We start from the raw sequence: 17,941 nt of genomic DNA, 5'->3' as shown, positions 1-17,941 counted from the left end.
AATACTAATACACACAGACAGTGTTCAATTCTTTATTTATACACGCGTTACATAGAGCGCGGACAATTAGAGGCCGCAGTCGAAGCTCTCGAGGTCGGAGAAGCGCGAGTCCTGCTTCTGCAGCCGGCGCTGGCACGCCTCCAGGTAGCTGTCCTGGATGCGGTACATGCCCGAGTTGGCCTGGAACACCAGCGTCTCCAGGATGCGCTCGTTCTTGATCGCCTTCGACGGCAGCACCACCTTGATCAGCTCCTGCGGCGAGATGCGGTACAGCTTGAGGTCTCGCGCCAGCCGCTCCATCGTGCACTTGAACTCGAGCTTGGCGTCGGGCCGCGAGGCGGTCTTGGCGCGCACCTTGTGCCTCGCCCAGCCCAGCATGGCCTCGAACTTGCGCACCTCCGGACACTCGAGGTTGCGGCACATGATCATCTGCACCATGGACTCGGACAGCGCCAGGAATTCGGGCGTCTGAAAGAGCGCCGAGGCGCGCTGCTCGGCGAACGCCAGGATCATGTTGACCAGCTCGGAGGCCGACGTGTAGCGCCAGTAGTAGTTCTCGAGGGCCACCAGCATCGCGCACGCGCAGTCCACGCGCAGGAACTGCTTCGCGTGGTGGAAGCACGCCTGCAGCAGCTCGGGCAGGTCGTAGTGCTCGGCGGCGCAGATGAGGCCCGGGATGGAGGCGCACGTCAGCGGGCAGCTGCCCGTGTGCAGGTAGTCGAGCAGCACGCGGAACGTCTCCGGGTCGAACTCGATGATGGAGAACTCGGTCTGCGCCAGCTTCGCGCGGTCCACCTTCTGAGCGTCGGCGCACACCGACAGCCTGGGGGCCGCGAGGGCCGCGGCGGAGCGGTCGCCCTTGTCGGGGCCCTTGTCTGAAAAGATCCGATCCGGCGTTAGTTGCGCCAAACCAAAACATGACTCACTCGATACACGATTTATACGACTCACTCGAGCAGTCCTGCGACGACGCCCATTTCTTCTTGTCGTCGGCGCTCAGGTGCGCCTGCTGCTTGCGGATGGATCTGCCCCAGCCGGCGGTCAGCGTCCCCAGGCGAGAGAAGGCTCGCTTCACCATCGGCGAGCTGGGCACGCTCTTCGGCCTGAAACGATATGCTCTCTTTCAGATTCGACTTCGACGACCGAATGAAAAATAAATGCATCTTTTCCAGTTAACCCTTTAAACGCCAGCGACTTTTTAGTGAGTCGCCTATCATCACGCCTCAGTATCTCTTTCTAAAAATAATTATAAAATACTTGATTTACTGATAAACGAAGCTAGGACAATAATTTTTAATAACTATATTTTTTGTAAATAATTCGTTTACTTGTTTAAGTGACTCACCGGTGAGTCGCTGGCGTTTACATGAGGTAGGTATACATGAGTTCAACGAGAGCCACATTCTGCATCATACCATAGTCACGTTCTCGCGTAATATTAAATACACAAATTCAAATTTAATTACATATTTTTCACAAATCTTAATTGCTATATAAAGTATAAAAACTACACATAAAAAAATATAAAAATGAGAAAGGAAACACAAAATAATTAGTTCAAAATTTATATAATAAAATAAAAAAATATATATCACTCTTAGCTAAAATTTGGTGTAAAATTTGTTACTTGAAGAACTTGTGAGAGTTAACCCAATATCATAAAATCAATACAAGGAATGCTTGTATTGATTTTATTCATTCAAAGAAGAAGATTTAAAAACATTTTTACTTTTCCTCTCTTTTTCTTATTTTTTGTGATTTTGGCTAGAAAATATGGAGGTTTTGTTTTTCCTGTTTTTTTTATTACTATTCCGGGGTACCGGAAAGATATCCATTATTTTTTTAAGCAAATTAAAAATTTCTCCAATTTATTTCAAAATATAATTACCCTTATTTTCTATAATCTTATTTCATATTTCTGTTAATTTTTCAACCCCTATCTTGCTAGTTGTGAGTTAAAAAAAAATAATAGGTGGTTTTCCATATCAAACACTATTATTTGTTCCCTCTTAACCTTTTCACCGCGGCAGATATTTTTGCGCGCATTTCGAAATTTGTTAATATGTGGAGAGGGAGGCACATATTCATGCGATATTTTTAAAAAATATTATCGTTCAATAAATTCAAGTGATTTTCAGCCTTAAATTATATACTAAATAACCATATTATTAGGCCCAAAGGTTAATGACATCTTTAGGTGCCCAATGAGTACTAGCGATTTTCTTGGTGACTTCTATTAAAGCCATCCGCGGTGAAAGGGTTAATATATGTTCCATGAATCTAAATAGGTAAGAAGGAACAATGTCTAGTGAATACGCAGGATGCTTTAAAACATCCCAAATCATCTCACCGATTTTATCACGTGTCATTTTTGTCTTGTGAGGGCGTGCATTGTGCAGAAGAATCACTCGCTTTCAATTGATCAAATTCGGACGTTTATTTTGCAATTTATCGCTCAATCCAGTCAATTGTTGATAATAAACTTCTGCGGTAATTGTTGAGCCCGGTTTTAGTAATTCATGATGCAGTATCCCTTTCATATCTCACCAAACGCACAAAATAACTTCACGAAGTATCATTCCTGGTTTAGGGGTTAGAACATGTACTTGGTTCTTTGAAAGCCATTGTTTTTTTCGTGTCATATTTTCATACACTATCCACTTCTCATCCTTTGTTATGATTTGAGACAAAAACGGAAGCCTCTATTAGTTTTGCCAATCCGTTTTAAATGTTCCTGTATGTACCATGGAGATGCAAATCTCTACGATAATTCCTCGATAGTTCGGCGAGGATCTGATTCCAACAGAGATTTCAACAAATTGTAAGGGTTGCCCCATTTGATTCGTCGAGACCAACACTGACATATGTTTATGTACGGTCAGAACAGCTCCATAAACTTCTGTAATGAGTTCAGTAGCCATGATGGCATTCAAGCCACGATCCAAATAAAGCTATTTGTTTTTTCGCAAAGTTAACTTATTCAAATTTGACAGAGGGCTTCTTGGGAAAACATTGATTCAGCGAAAAAACTTGACAACCACTGGATCAGTGGGTTAATATGATCTCGTGGTAATATTTCTTTCATACAATGTATTACCTTTTTTGGTCTTGACCATTTTTCAATAATGCTTACCGAATACCCCATAGATTTTTTTTATTAAAATATTCATACATATATCACAGTATTACATAAATTATATTTCTATATATCTGTATTTATTACCATAACAATTATATAGTTATACACATAGAAAAAAAGTTTCTTTCAAAGAAGTTAAGAGGGTTAAAATAATGCACTGAATATTTTCTATTACCATTAGCACTGGACATTGATAAAGCTTTAAATTAATATACTAGTTTTTACACTGTAGAATCTTTCAAATTATAATTTAAAATTATTTGTGCTTCAGACTTCCAGACGCTAAACTTCTGACTTACTTATGAATTACTTGTAAATTTCAAAATAGTTTGACAAATCGCTGTTGAAAAATTAGCAAAAATTGAAATGATTTTGGATTCTAAACTTTCGCGAGTTAATTTAAAAAAATAAAACAACCGGTGCAAAATTATATCCCCACTTTTGCTGCAAAATTAAGTTGAATATAAAAAATAAATTACTAATCTATAAATCTATAATAAGAACTGCAATTTTGAATGCTTCAGATAATTAAGTATTCTATAAAATTTCAGAACTAACAAAACTCATTAAGAATCGCATCGAATTGATGTTACACCGTAAATTAATATACTAAATAAAAAAAAACACCGCGAGGGAATTAAATCTCATAAAAATGTGTTAATATAAAAATTACATAAAAAAGTTTATCTTCACAAATAATAAACTACAACTTATTAAAATGAAATAGAAAAACAATTTAAAAATAAATTATAAGTAAATCGCTGGCACTGATTTTTTTAATGTAATTCATATTTTTTTCATAATCATGGACTGCAAATACAGTTTACTGTAGTAAGCTATAGTTAACTAACTTTTGTAAATGAATAAGACATATGCATCTTGGCATTCGTTCATAAATACATGCAAAGCACAACAGCTTAACGCCAATGCATCCTACACATAAAATAACATCTCATAACTGAGTGGTCAAAAGCGAAAGTGGCCATCTGCCATTTTTACTGAAAGAAAAGTATAAATTCTTACTATTGCCTTTTCAAAACAGAAATTAGCAAAATTCTTTTTGCTTTATGGTTTTGAAAAAAATCATTTAGGCTAGATGACAACTTTTGATTTTGAACGACTCAATCGTAAAATATAAAAATATACTAAATAAATTGATACGACAAATTTAAAAGCTCTTTGACTCTCCTTATGGATATGAAAGACATCTATCTCGGCAGATACTTTATTCGATAATTGAATCTCTGTCGCTAAAGTCGAATTTAAAAACGTGTTTGATTTTGCAAATATATGTAGGTCGAAATAGTGCGCAAGCGCGTTCTGTAACAAAGGTCTGGTGTAAATATAGGACAGGAGCTGTCCTAGGGTAACTCACCCCATGTCCGCAGTTGCATTAGGCGCAGGAGTTTTGGCCCGCCAGCAACTACATATGTAGTATGTACCTAACCTAATTTCGCACCAAAGCGATATGCGCGAATCGATAGCATAATAGGATTTTGTCATCCATTCGCACATCTGCTTTGTATAAATTGGCACTAAAAGTTTCTTCATAGATTGGAGATATTGAAAATATGAAGAAAAGGAACGCATGATCTAGTAGTCTTATAAAACATACATAATAAATGCGATATTGTGAATCGTGAACTACGAATAATCAATGATTCCTTAAGTAAATTTTTACAAAAGAATCTCGCTGGGTCGTTAAAATGAGAGATTCATACAAACATAATAATATTTTATTATATATATTATAGTAATATTTTATTATCTACAACTAAGTATTTTCGAGCAGGAATATTTTAAATGAGCGGTTTGATCGAATATATCGCATAGGAAAGAGAAAGACTGTTTATTATGACAAAGATCTATGGTCTTTATTTATTTTCTAATAAATTTTTCGTTGTAAACCTGACAGGCGTAAGCCCAATGCGTTACAACGGGGTAAGTCTGTACCAACTGAGTAAGTAAATCACATATAATGAATACCTACAAGAAAGTGATTACCACCACTCTGAAAGTCTGTGAATCAGTGACATCTTAAGATGTTTTATTGGAAGAAAGCGTAATTACACTGTGCTTATACAGTGAAAGTGACAATGCAAACTTTGAGGAAGTTATTTCCTAGTCGATGGATGTTGATTTGATTTGGGCGCACCAGACGTCTTCCTGTGAGGATAATGTAAAAAAATCTACGTCAACAAGTCACTAAATCGACAGCAGTTGAAAGCGAATATTCTAGCTGAAATTGCCTTGATACCGGAGGAAACATTAAGAAAGGTAATGGAAAACTCTACGCAAAGATTGTACAATGTATGTACATATATGTTTTGTTTAAAACATTTTGGCTTGTCGCTGAAAATATGAAAATATTTTTTTAAATATATTCAATTCATGCACAAAATGCAAAAAATACCAAAAAACTTTTAGATTCAATTTTATTTTGTTATTGATTAGTTTTCGGCTTAAAGGAAATTTTTATTTTATTTTTTTTATATAATACATCTGACTGCAGATATTTAATTTAAAAATTGAATGGCTCCCTCTAAGTATGAATTTTACAGTGTGTTTGATTTCATAACGAAGGGTCGAAACAGTGTGCGATATCATAACGCACGAGCGTGTTTTAAGAGGTGCGCGAAGCTTCTCGATTCAACTACAAATACATTTATATTCGAGTGCATGAACTCACTTAGATTAAAAAAAATCTTAGGAATTTTATTTATTTCCGTTTATATTTCTTTCGAACGGATTCGATCATGTTTATAATCCAATAAGGAGCGATAAAAACCAGTAGCGGTCTAGAAACCGAAAGTCTTGGCAGTCATTCGCGTTACACGACCGCTTCGTAATGCGAGGGGAAAAGTAAGCGCTTCTTATTTTAGCCTCTTTAAACACAAAAGAAGGCATCAACCCGGAAAATCAACGCTCAGCCGCGTGCGTGAGCATTTAGCAAATTAGAGAAATATTTATATTTTCCTCCCTCGTTTTTGTTTTAGAACTCGTTAGGGTAAGCGGATGGATTAGCGTCCGTTTCATTAGCGCGTTTTCTACTAGAAAAGCTTTCGCAGCTGAGCTTACTTTACATTTAATAAAAAAATCTTATAAAAAGAAATCGTTTTGAGGCGTGCAAGATAATATCAAAAGTTATCCTACTGTGTCTTATTTATAAAATGAATGTTTTGCAAAGTTAACATTTTTATATTGAGACTGGTTGATTTTGTTATCAAACAAGTACTTACTTACAAAATGTATATGTTAAAGGTAAGAATTTTATTTTTATTAAAGCTTCTTAGTTTTTAATTACACACATTTTCAAGTAAAATAAAAAAAATCAATAGCAATGGTATGTTTTCGTTAGTGAAATGAAAGCATAATAACAATTTGTTTTATAATGTAAAAAAGCTTTACTATTGTTTTGGTCTGATTAGAAAATATTATGTGAGGGTTTCAACCACATTAATTTAAAGATCAACATTCTGAACAAATAAAAAGAAATACCAACTTGTCTCAAAAGTAAGGAATAACAATGGAAAAGAGAGCTTGGGACTAAACATTTGTGATAATAATTGTTAATATTTCACAGAACACCTATTAGCATATCCGCCCGAAGGCGTTTATTACTCGTAAGCGCCCAGATATAAAAATAATGTGCGATAAACAATGCGTTTTATTATGCATAAAAAGCCTATTGTTATTTTTACCCCCCTGTAAACGATCGCCGAAAGTATGTCTAAGGTTGCGTTTACATTGCGCGCAACTACTCGCGCAACTATTTCGCCGAAACGCTGCGCGAAAAAGGCGCAAAATAATGTGAACCGTCAGTTTGGGCGAATCTATCGAGAATGCTGTATTTGAACAAAAAGCAAATTCAACGCTGGTGGAGTCGGTATGATCACATCAGAGTTGGGATCCCATAAAAACGAATGATTTGTATACAATTCGATGAGGCGGATTATATTCTGATTCATTCTGCTATTTGAGTGATGCATTGTTGTGTCTATGTCATTAATGAATAATAGAAACAGAAATAGACCCAAGTTGGATCCTTTAAGTACTCCAGTAGAGGTCTTATATCGTTCTGAAAAAGTGTTTTTATACTTGACGAACTGATATCTATTGGTTTATAAGACCATCAGAAAACCCAAAATTAGGTCATTTTTCACAAGTAAAGCAAGATTAACTATATCGAATGCCTTTTCAAAATCTGTGTATATGACGTTTACTTGTATACCAGAGTCCAATGATCTTGAAACAAAGTTTGACAAAACCATAAGATTAGTGACTGTGGAACGAGATTGACGGAAACCATGTTGCTGCTCGAGAAGCATACACCAGCAATGATTAAAAATGTACTTATGCAGTATGTTGCAGGTGCTGAAATCAACGCTATTGGCCTGTAATTGTCAATGTGAGACTTGACACCCTTTTTATGAATCGGGTAATCTTAGAGCATTTCTACAACTCAAATTAAAAATAAATTGAAGTAGGTTCAAAATACCAGACTTGCATCCTTTCAGAATGTAGTCTGGAATAAAATCTAGTCCTGAAGAAAAAATGGACTTCAACCTGTTAAATCCGTATTCAATATCAACCAAACTAAAGGTTTTGATTGATAACAAAGATGATCATGAACGCTGCGTCAAAGTTAAAAATATATAATTTTACTAGCATCTGCCAAATAAATTATATTTTCACTGGTAAAAATATATATCTACTGTTGAAAATGATTTTTATATTTCACTGACATATTTAAAAAAATATTTTTGGAATAGATTCGAGATTGTTTTTATATATATTCTTTGAGAGATAACTCTAGAGTTTTTGGTTTAGAACCAAGGACGTCATTCCAGCTTTTTCCAGGTGGGGAGGGGCAAAAGTTGCCCAGTCAGTGGTTGTTTTTTAATATTTCGATTTCAGTAGGAATAATTTAAATGTATTAAATGACTATTAAATACCACAACAAATCAATGAAGCCAAAAATAAAATAAATAAATATGATCTACAAATCTATACAAAATAATTGTACGGATTTAGTCTTAAATTGAAAAGGAGGGTGCTTCGAAACCTTAACTTTACTGGTCAATAGTATGAAATATTACAGTCTGTCAGCAGCATTCGACGATACAAATATAAACGAATAACGGGTACCCACCTCGCCGATTCGATATCTGGCACTTGAAGGAAGTTACTGGTCTTGGGTCTGGCGTTCTGCGGAGACAGCAATGCCGGAACCGGTCTGGCCAGCAGCTCTGCCACAGGAACTTGGGGCGACCCGAACCCCGTCTGGATTCCGTACAGCATCTCCTGAAACACCCTGAAACCGCACACACATCAATCGAACCCTTCTCCGACAACAGGTGGCCGAGTTGCGAAAACTTTCCCGATTCGCCCCGCGTCTAGCCTTTGTTCGGGCTCGGAAATTTCGCGAATAAACTATCCCGAGACCGTTTTCGTTCACCCTTTCGCAAATTACGGCCTAATCGAGTTTTCCGCATCTAATTCGACGGGCGTCGTTAACTTTTACGAAGGTTTGCCTCGAAACGATTCAAACGCGGCGGTGTCCCGTCGTTAGGGTCGGAATCTGTTTCTGAGTCAATTTAACATTCATAGATACTCTAATTAATCATCGTGAATATGATGATTGGTTAATGACGATAAAGACGACGAGAATGAGAACGAAGCATCCGAGACTTTAGTATCAGAATTTATTTATTATTGAATATTTATGAGTAATTTATGGAATTTCGGCAATTACAACTTGTTTTTTTCTTTACTATTTTTTTGACAGTTTGTTGATATGGTCATGACTGTGACTTTAATGACATAAATATAAGAACACAAATGGGCTATATATTCTGTATTCGAATATTTGAATTGGAGTCTCAAGGAGGAAGAAGAAGAATATTTTGGCGGTAGAACTTACGACAGTGGTTTAAAAATAGAACTACCTTTTTATTTAAGACATTAGTGAATATGATAAGTTTAGCCAGAATTATTCAAAACGTTCAATAGAATCTAAGACACTAGAAGAAAAAAAAACAATTTAATTATGATTCTAATCTACACAAGTGGCTCATAGTATCAGTTTTGTCTACGATTGCAACTTTCTTGCAGAAAGAGCAGCTCAAATATTGAATAAAAATTTTATTTCAGCCTTAGCGTTAGTCCTAAGGTTCCATTAATTTGAGGAAAGGTAGTTTAAAAGCTTATATTACAACACAAACGAAGATATTCAATAATAAATTTAAGTTTTAAGCCAAAATAATAGAAATCAGCAAACAGAGTCTAAAAAAAACTGAGTGGGTAAATAAATATCAGTAATTACATCTGCAAGTCAAATATATTGATATGAAAGAAGTAATATCTAGGAGCTTACTTTTGAAAACTTCGACGACTAGCAATAGCGGTTCGTTATGATTAGGGATTGCAATACCGGTACTACCGGTATTATAAAGTGAAGTACCGGTAGTACCGAAAATATTTTTTTTAAATAAGAGGGCTGAGAAAAATATATTTAAACCGAATTTTGGTCAATAGGAGAGCGCAAAAACAATTATCACATCTCAAAAGGCAAAAATTCACGTCAAAAGCAATAAAATCGTGTCGGCGCCGTCGCAGTTGGAACGCTCGTTACCGAGGGTCTCTAATAATGATCTAATACAGCTCATAAAGAATATCTTATATGTATTAAAAATAAATTAAAAATATATAAATACAAAAATTATATTGCGATGTTAAAAAATATATAAAATGGCATTTTTGTCATGAGGCCCGGAATCATTGTTTTCCCAGGGTCCGGACCTGCTGACAGTAGAGGGCCAATAATATTTTATCAAATGACTCGTGAACAGGCAAGTTATAGCTCGACTCAAACAACTATCAGCTGCAAGGTTTCGAGTGGCTTAGAGTCACGATCGCATCCTTTATTCTTTCCGTCACGACGAGAACGTCAGCGTTCAAAAACGAGCCATCTATCAAACACAAGGATGTCGGATTGTGCTCATATATTTTTTGTGTGCAACACATTTTTTTTAATATTATGTGATATAATTCTCGTTTGTATAATGGACATAATTACGCATATGGAATACCATAGATTTGTAATAAAAAATAAATTAATTAACCACTCGCGGTATAAGTATATTCTTAGAACAATCAGAATTACCCTTTAAAATCGTGCCAAATAGCTCGAAAAAAATATGTCAGATGGTGCTCATCTATTTTAGGTGTGCACCATAACTGATTTATATTTTTTTATATATTTAATGGTGTCAGGTTTATCAATTGAACTACTCTTATAATATTAATAAAAGAGATTAACTTATACTGTCAATCATAAAAAATGCTAATACGACACCACGTAATAAAGATTTTTTTCCAGTTTAAGAAAAAAATAGTTTCTTAGTTTAAATGCGACTGTGGAACACATTTTAACAGCTTAACTCGTAAGGTACACGCTATAAATAAAAAATAGATTCAAATTATTGTTTGTATAATGGTCATCATGACGTGTTGGGGAAACCTCCCTAGTCACGATGTTTAGATTAGTAATAATTTAGTTGTTTAAGAAAAAAATAGTTTCTTCGTTAAAAATGCGACACAACCATGAGACATATTTTAACAGCTTAACTCGCAAGGTACACACTATAAATATAAAATGATGCGCCATAATGGTCGGATTAGTAATAAAAATAATTAAAATAATCAGTCGTACGCGGAATGATGGATTCTTAGATTATTTGATAAATTAAATTACAAAATAAATAAAATTGAGGATCTTTTATGTTTATATATTTATATCATAAGGTAATATTTCATTTTGTAATACTTTAGTTTATGTTAATTTAAATAAGTGAGATGCGAATCCACACACGCTAGACATGTGTGATAAATGACTATCGTAATATGAATAATAAATGTTTAATTTGATAATATACTAAGGGTGGGTAAACTTTTAGGCCGCGCGGGCGACTCGGCTGAAATTAGTGATGGCGGTCTACTAGCTGTGAAACTTAATATTTTACCCGCACTCCCTTACCTAAATTATAAAATAACTTAACTGATTGTCAAAACAGTTTTATTTTATGTCAATATTATTATTAATAACAGCAAAATTTTACCGCAAAGCAAGTAGTTTGTCGTAAATAAAATATGATATTTGTGAATAATCTGACATTTAAGCTATTTTATAAATTAGCGACTATTTTTTTAAATTAAATTGTTGAATAGGCCGCGCAGCGTAAAAAAATGGGACGTGTATTTATATGGGAATGGGATCGTTTTTATCACTTCTTAATTTATACCATGATATATGTAATATCGTGGTATTATCAGCATATAATTGTGGTTTATCAGCATATAAAAGTTGTATAATTCATTATTGTGGTATTTTGTCAAAATATCGTCATTTTAAATATTTATTTAATCAAATATATGCATAATATATATTAATGGGATTTGAAATAATGATTAAATAGACATGTTAAAAACGAAAGCTATTTAATCAGTAAAATAAACAATGAAATTACAATTTAATTTAAACTTTTTCAATTAAGTTTATTTTTAATACCTACTGTGTAATGAAAAGTTCGCGAACGCAATCCGAGTCGTCTAAATTGCGACTTGTACAATTTTCTAGAAATAACGTTCCGGATAACATCATAACGAAAATATTTTTTTAAACCGAAATTGTATAAAGTTTTAAATACATAAATCAGATAGTACAAAAACCCTTTTCATCGCGAAAAACTTTTTTCCCGACAGGACGCAAAAATAAATCCAGTGTACATCGAGCCGTAGGAAACATGGAAACATAAAATGGTGTCATTAAAAATTGTATTCGCTTCACTGACGCTCCTAAACCAATAAACGGATAATTCGAAACCGTCAGAGTAAACTTCGAATCGAATACCCCAAATGGAATTATTCGGAATCGGAATGAGAAATTAGGTTACCGGACCTGATATGATCGATATCCGTTTGCGGACAGTTTCGATAATTAAAATTACTGTACCGTCTCTGCCCCCCTGCGACGGGATAATAATTGAAAATTTTGGTAAGTGCATTTTAATATAACTACATTTTAGACGCTTATTATCAGCGATACGCATCGTAAAATTTTCATGAAAGAAAATACCACGGTTTAATAGGCAACGTATCGCTTACTAACAAACTGTTATTTTATTTTGATAAAATGTTAAGGAATAATTGGTAGCGAAGGTTTTTATTACATATTTTTTTAATTTGCTTATAATAATGTCTTATTTGACAAAAAAAATACTTCGCAATCGAAGTATCTATATTATTTAACAAATTTCTTACAATAAAGTACTTGATCGATCTATTATACATTGCATTTTATAGGGATTTATTTATTTATTCAAATTAGGACCATCACGATCAGCTTAAAATAATGAATTCGAACCAGACCAGCTTCTCGTAGCTGACATTAAATAGATTAATGTCCAATGTCAGCGAATTAAGGAGCTGGATGGCGACAGCCATAGGCTAATCGGTTAGCGCGAACGTCCTGGCTCAAACGGGAATAAAAAAGGACGCGATTGTGATTTTCGTAAACGTTCCGTAACCCAAAACTGAAATTCCTCGACAATAGTTTGATTGTCAACAGCGATTTTCAGTAATTTGAAGAAAGCTTAGCGACATACAAATTTTTGCTATATTTCAGTGAATTGTATTCCAACGCTACTAAAAGAAAGACACTGCGATACAAAAACGGATAATAACCAAATATCCTAATATAAACGTATCTCAAGAACTATTTCATTAAAAATGAAATATACTGCTAATGACTTAAATATGTTATTATATAAAGGCCATGTACTAAAATCACGTTCTTACAATAATGACTAATATCCAAATATCCTCACATAAAAATATATCGATAACATTTTCTAAACTTTTTGTATAATTTTTAAAGAGTATAGCTTTTCACGACGATGTAGTCGCTTTTTCGTCATATAATAAAACATGAGCACATATGAAGTGTTTTATATAAATATTTAGACTCGTTCCTGGAAATTTATATTTCGTGTTTACAAATTCGTTGCTACTTCGATTAAAAGCTGTGCGTAATTGCTTACTCTTCCGAGGAACACATCCTAAGTGTTTTGCGCAACATTAAATTATCTTATTTACGTGAAATATAGATCAAGGCAAACTTTCGCGTAATATTAAATCACGTAATTTAAATATAATTTGCATATTAAATTAAAGTTTTAATTTTTCACAAATAAATATGACATAATTGAGTTTGTTACAGAAAAATCAAGTGAAAATTCTCTATAGATTATTTACTTTTATTATTATATGTACACTTTCCTCCTAATAAAATTACAATTAATTTTTTTGTAAGTTATTATTGATTTTAATATAATAATATATTTTAATGCAAATACCCCCCCCCCATAACCCCTTTAAATGGCGCCCCTGTTAGTCAAACATTAGATGTAAAATATTATATTATCTACAATGACAATTTAACTATAAACATACAGATTCATTGAGTATTTGATTAAATTGTAAGAGTAATATGTTAATTTCGTAGGAGTGTCTTTATTACGTGTTAAATCTCTCAAATTTTGTTTCTATGTATTTAATTTACCGACTACGCTTCCATTTCAAGGTTTTATTCACTTATTCTGTTTATTCTTAATACATTTAAATTACTTTCAATATTATCTTTTTCATAAACGTACACCTTTCATCAAACTTAACGCAATATCGATTGTAAAGAACGCGAATTTGTGAACATTTAATTTGAATTTCTTTTAATGTGCTTCCAATTCTAAATTTTATTGATTTAATATTTTATAAATATTAAAAAAGAATTAATTTTTAAATAAAATAATTCACACTGATTTTTAACATTAAAATTCATTCTTAAGCTCGTTTCATAAATGCGAGAGAGCTAGGGCAAGATGCCTCACGCTCATAATCGCTCTGACTCACGCATCAGACGGCGTTTCAATCGTGCGTTAGTATTTGTTTGACAGAATATTTCTATGTTTCTCAATTATTTTTCGACCTAACAAGTATATTTAATATTTTTGCTTTGTTAAATTATTTAAATATAAACTAACTTTAATTTAAATAATATTTACAGCAATAGCTGAAAAATATAATGATTCAGATCGGATCTTGAATTGAAAAGTGTAGAATTTTTCTCTAAGATTATTACAATTACGTATTAAGTAGTTTTCACATTTACATTTGAAATTATTATTTATTATAAAAGCAGTAATAACAAATTATTTATAGTTCATATCAAATATGTCAGATTCATTGGAGTGTAATGAAAACACAGAACATCCGTATGATTAAGTATGATATCAACATTTTGTTATGATAAAAAAATATGATAAATATATATTATTTTGCAGAGCATGATCAATAATAAAAGAGAAGTCAATCAAGAGATGAGAGTTGTCAAGGACATGACAGAAAAATATAACTCAATGTCTATTACAATACGATTTATTTCTTACCGCCGCGGTTGCGTATTATTTCCCGGGTAAACTACTTTATACGTCAATAAAAAATACTACTGCAGCGGCTCAATCTCTGTCTAATTACCACCCGTCACCCTCCCGTCGCCAAAAAACAATAAAACTAATTATAAAATTAACACTTTAAACAATCTCGATTGGTTTTTTATTTATATTTTTACGACTTTTATTGGGGTGCTTCATTATTATGTCCAATACTGTGAATTGTAAACTCATTGTTTCGAAATTGGGTTGTCATACAGGCATATTATTTAAGATTCACGTGAAATGTTAAATTATTATTAAACCATTAAATTAAAAAAAGATGATGGTGCACACCTAAAATATATAACACTATTCCACATATGTTTTTGAAACTCCTTGCAGCTATCTGTATAGCTCGTGCGTCTTAGCCGCGACGGGCAAGAATAAGGGATGCGATCGCGACTCTATTGCAAGTCTCAAATACATACTTCATATATAAAGATATATATATATATATATATATATATATATATATATATATATATATATATATATATATATATATATATATATATATATATATATATATATATATATATGGTTGTGGTTGAATGCGTTTTCGCGGAGAAATATTTGGTTAATATTTCTAGGAGTCGGATTACTCCGCGTACTTTTTTGATTCCGTGTGGAATCATGGTCCCTACGTTTCGGCCAGATTCGCCCAGCCATCCTCAGAGGAAAATTGAGAATCTGAACAACCACATGCTGGGCTTTGCCCACACCGGATGTTCATATTCTCAATTTTCCCCTGAGGATGGCTGGGCGAATCTGGCCGAAACGTAGGGACCATGATTCCACACGGAATCAAAAAAGTACGCGGAGTAATCCGACTCCTAGAAATATTAACCATATATATATATATATATATATATATATATATATATATATATATATATATATATATATATATATATATATATATATATATTAAAAACTAAAAAATATATATTACACAATTAATTGCAAGCAACAGAAGTCGAGTTTTCTTTGGGTTGCGTTTTTCTCGACTCTCGATAGATAAACTGAGTAATAAAATAGTAACGATTCCAATTGCTGTGAGAGCGAGAATGAAACAGAATTAATTAAATCGGTCGAGTTTGATTAAACGTAGGAAATTGCGGAAACGGTAATCGCGAAAGCTCTCGTTATCGCGTTTTTACCGCTCGCGATAATGAATAGCATCAGCGGTGAACTGGGCGCGAGGCGGCAACAGGTGCGCAGGGGCGCACCTCCTAAGTTCGAATCGCTGGAGGACCTTCGTTTCGGGTCTTGTTTATAATCCTAGTATCTGCGACCTTTAAGAACTCAATAGCGTATTTTTGTGCGAATCGGATCTCCGTGAAAATCGATTCGTTCGCACGGAAAGGGCGTTTATTCATAGGAGGGGATCGACGCGAAGATCAAAAGCTGGGTTCATCGGAACGGGATAAAGGACGCCCAAGGACGGCCCAGCGAAGCGGTCAATACTGGAACGCGCTGGCTGGCGATGAAAGGCTCGTTTCGTGTCAAACGAGCTGGGAACGCACACGAAACCCTTTTCGGTGCAATCGATCCGATTAGCGATGCGGTGGCCCTTGTGCGTTCGCGCTGGTGAGGGCTGACGGCCGGAAAAATATTTCTCGTCATAAAATAATATATTTCGGCAACTACGAGTAAAAGGCACTCGCCTTTTATTTACCCTTACATTAACAACTGAAAGCCCTCGAGTTACGATGCCGAAGTACTCCGATTACTTTTAGGAACTTTCCAGCGAATAAGTTTGTATAATGAAAATAATACGTAACAATGCAACATGTTAACTAAAATTTGGAGCGCTCTTTTAATTGAACATGAAAACGGCTAGATTATAAAGAATCCGCAAAGTAGGGACGTCATTTGGAGAGGGCAGGTAGGGGACTTTCCCCCCTATGAATTTGCCCAGAAAAATGCATGTCATTTAATGAAATACTATGAATAATAAAACCACTGAGTCACCCTAGGAAAAGCTGCAATAACGTCCCTGATTCTAAATCAAAAACACTCGGGTTATCCCTCAAAGAAAATCTATAAAAAATCACTAATCTATACCGAAAATATTTTTTTAAATATAAAACATATTCACCAGTGGATATATATTTTATCTAGCAGTTTATATTAAAATGATATGCTTTTAACTTTTCCATATGTAGTAATGTATACATTTACATATGTACTTGCCATTATTTATTTATATTTATAAATGTTATTATACTTATAAATGTTACAGTGAATGTGTATTTTTCAGTTATATTTTCACTAGTGAAGTGCAAATACATTTTCACTAATAGATATATAATTACTAGTGAAAATATCTGCTGTTCTAAAATATCTATGAAGCGCAATTTAAGAGTTGCGAAACGCTCATTTGCTGTTCAAACCCAAACCTATACTAATTTTAGTTATAGAAATTTAATTAGGGCAAGTCAAAAATACAAACTCATTTCTCAGGGCAAAATAAGCGGAAGAAAAAGTACAGACAGACGTCGCATCTCACATATTGCTCCATAGTTGTTTGCATTTGGATATTACACTATGTTTTAAAAATATTATAGCTATCCTTATCTTCACTTCTGATATAAGAGTATTGGTTAAAGTGAATTTAAGCCGAATAGGAAGGAGCAAAAACAATTATTACTGCTCAGAAGTCCAAAATTTACGTCAAAAGCAATAAAACCGTGACGGCGACGGCGACGGAACTAGAGTTGTAAATCCATTTAAGAATAAATTCAGGTGTATTAATTTCTTGAATTTTGTGAGATTCAGTTTTAATTTCCCCTGAATCTGTGCCTACTTTTCTTTAAAACTTAATACTTTTTATAATAATTTACATTTTTCTTGTAATTGTTTGCGGGATTTTATAGAAAAAAATCAAAAGTAATTTTAAATAATTCAAAACGCTTTTTAATCAAAACAACTGCTGTTTAGAACACAGAAAAAAATGGTTTTCAAAATTTTCTTTGTCAAAAAAGTTTTTTTTATTGCGATTTTTTAGCTCAAGATTAAAATTTTTCCATAAAAATCATACTTTGAATTTTATATGGACTTAAGTGATTTTTAATTTTAATCATCACAGATAATTTTTTCTTAGATATACCAGATCTTATGGATGAATAATAAAAATCAAGCTAGAATTTTGCATTTAATAAAAGGCGATATTACATATTTAATTAATAATATGTATTATTTTTTTGCTCATCGTGACGAATTAGGGTAACCTGTTAGAACACGATAGTCT

General features: G+C 33.8%; 1 protein-coding gene and 1 long non-coding RNA gene across 6 annotated transcripts in view; one reads left to right on the top strand and one right to left on the bottom strand.

Annotated features, from left to right (window-relative positions):
• Positions 1-17,941, top strand: part of LOC148231410 (uncharacterized) — a 302,215-nt gene that overhangs the window by 204,480 nt on the left and 79,794 nt on the right. The gene's annotated exons all lie outside the window — the stretch shown is intronic.
• Positions 19-17,941, bottom strand: part of rsh (Rap GTPase activating protein radish) — a 61,975-nt gene continuing 44,052 nt past the window's right edge. For all 5 annotated transcript variants that reach the window (XM_088195316.1, XM_088195314.1, XM_088195315.1 and 2 more), the window contains 3 exons: positions 8,292-8,453; positions 952-1,103; positions 19-875 (listed from right to left, as the gene is read on the bottom strand). In XM_088195316.1, coding sequence (XP_088051442.1) covers positions 67-875; positions 952-1,103; positions 8,292-8,453 — 1,123 coding nt within the window. In that variant the 3' untranslated portion in view covers positions 19-66. The remainder of the gene's footprint in view (positions 876-951; positions 1,104-8,291; positions 8,454-17,941) is intronic.

Source organism: Plectrocnemia conspersa, unplaced genomic scaffold (genome assembly GCF_051122295.1).
Source record: "Plectrocnemia conspersa isolate PC_06_02 unplaced genomic scaffold, ASM5112229v1 ptg000010l, whole genome shotgun sequence".
In the NCBI taxonomy this organism is placed as follows: domain Eukaryota; kingdom Metazoa; phylum Arthropoda; class Insecta; order Trichoptera; family Polycentropodidae; genus Plectrocnemia; species Plectrocnemia conspersa.
The sequence above is the reverse complement of the archived record's forward strand: the minus strand, read 5'-3'. Positions and strand labels throughout refer to the sequence as shown.